General features: G+C 44.4%; 1 gene segment (V, D, J or C); it reads left to right on the forward strand.

The window, feature by feature from the left end:
• Positions 1-547: 547 nt before the first annotated feature.
• On the forward strand, positions 548-1,016 carry LOC130336897 (immunoglobulin kappa variable 3-20-like). The segment is given in 2 exon segments: positions 548-596; positions 718-1,016. Coding segments are annotated over 2 exon segments (348 nt in total).

The following is a 1,016-nucleotide window of genomic DNA, read 5'->3' on the forward strand; positions in this document are numbered from 1 at the left end:
ACCATATCTAATGTATGTCTATGAGCCGACCGGAGTGACCCGCAGCCTCCGGTCGGCCACATTTTCGGCCGTATGCGGTTTCCCTACCGCAGGCAAAAACGTGGTCGACCGCGTTTTTGCCTACGGTCGGGAAACTGCATACGGCCGAAAACGAAGCCGACCGGAGGCTGCGGTTCACTCCGGTCGGCTCATAGACATACATTAAATACGTTCCCGAATACGGCTGGGTGCGGGCGCTGCGATTAAGCCCCGCCCCCTCCTCCCAGCCGTATACGGGAACCGTATTTAACAAAATGTGGTGTGAACCCAGCCTTAGTTTGCTCCTGGGATTCCTGTGCTTTTAGCCCCCTGAAAAATATCAAGTTTGCCAATCTCTCACACCCCCTTATTGTCCTCTCTCAGGCGTCTCTTTTTTGTTTTATTACAGGATTTGCATTGCTGCTGATTTACATATTATACTTCTACATTCTTTTAGACTTTCATGTTATATAAACACCTGGTCTTATAACTCACTGAGTCGTCTCTGTAATACACCAGGGAAGGGAATATGGCTTCTCTGACATATCTGCTTTCTGTTCTTTATTTTTTCATTCCAGGTAATATCTGTATTATATCTATACAGGTTACTTATTTTTTATTGTATTCCTACTTACTGAAAATATTAGTTATGTATTATTTTATTGTAATTTTCTGTAATGTGTTTTTGTGTATCCTCAGGATCCTGTGGAGAGATTGTACTGACCCAATCTCCAGATTATATCTCTGTGTCCCCTGGAGATACAGTCACCATCTCATGTACTGGTATAAGCGATTGGTTACACTGGTACCAACAGAAACCAGGACAACGACCACAACTTCTTATCTATAGAGCAACCAGCAGACGTACAGGAGTCCCAGACCGGTTCACTGGATCTGGATCTGGAACACATTTCACTCTTACAATCAGAGGAGTGACAGGAGATGATATAGCAGATTATCACTGTCAGCAGAGTTATGATACTCCTCTCACGCAGTGA

Source organism: Hyla sarda, chromosome 1 (genome assembly GCF_029499605.1).
Source record: "Hyla sarda isolate aHylSar1 chromosome 1, aHylSar1.hap1, whole genome shotgun sequence".
NCBI classification, from domain to species: Eukaryota; Metazoa; Chordata; class Amphibia; order Anura; family Hylidae; genus Hyla; species Hyla sarda.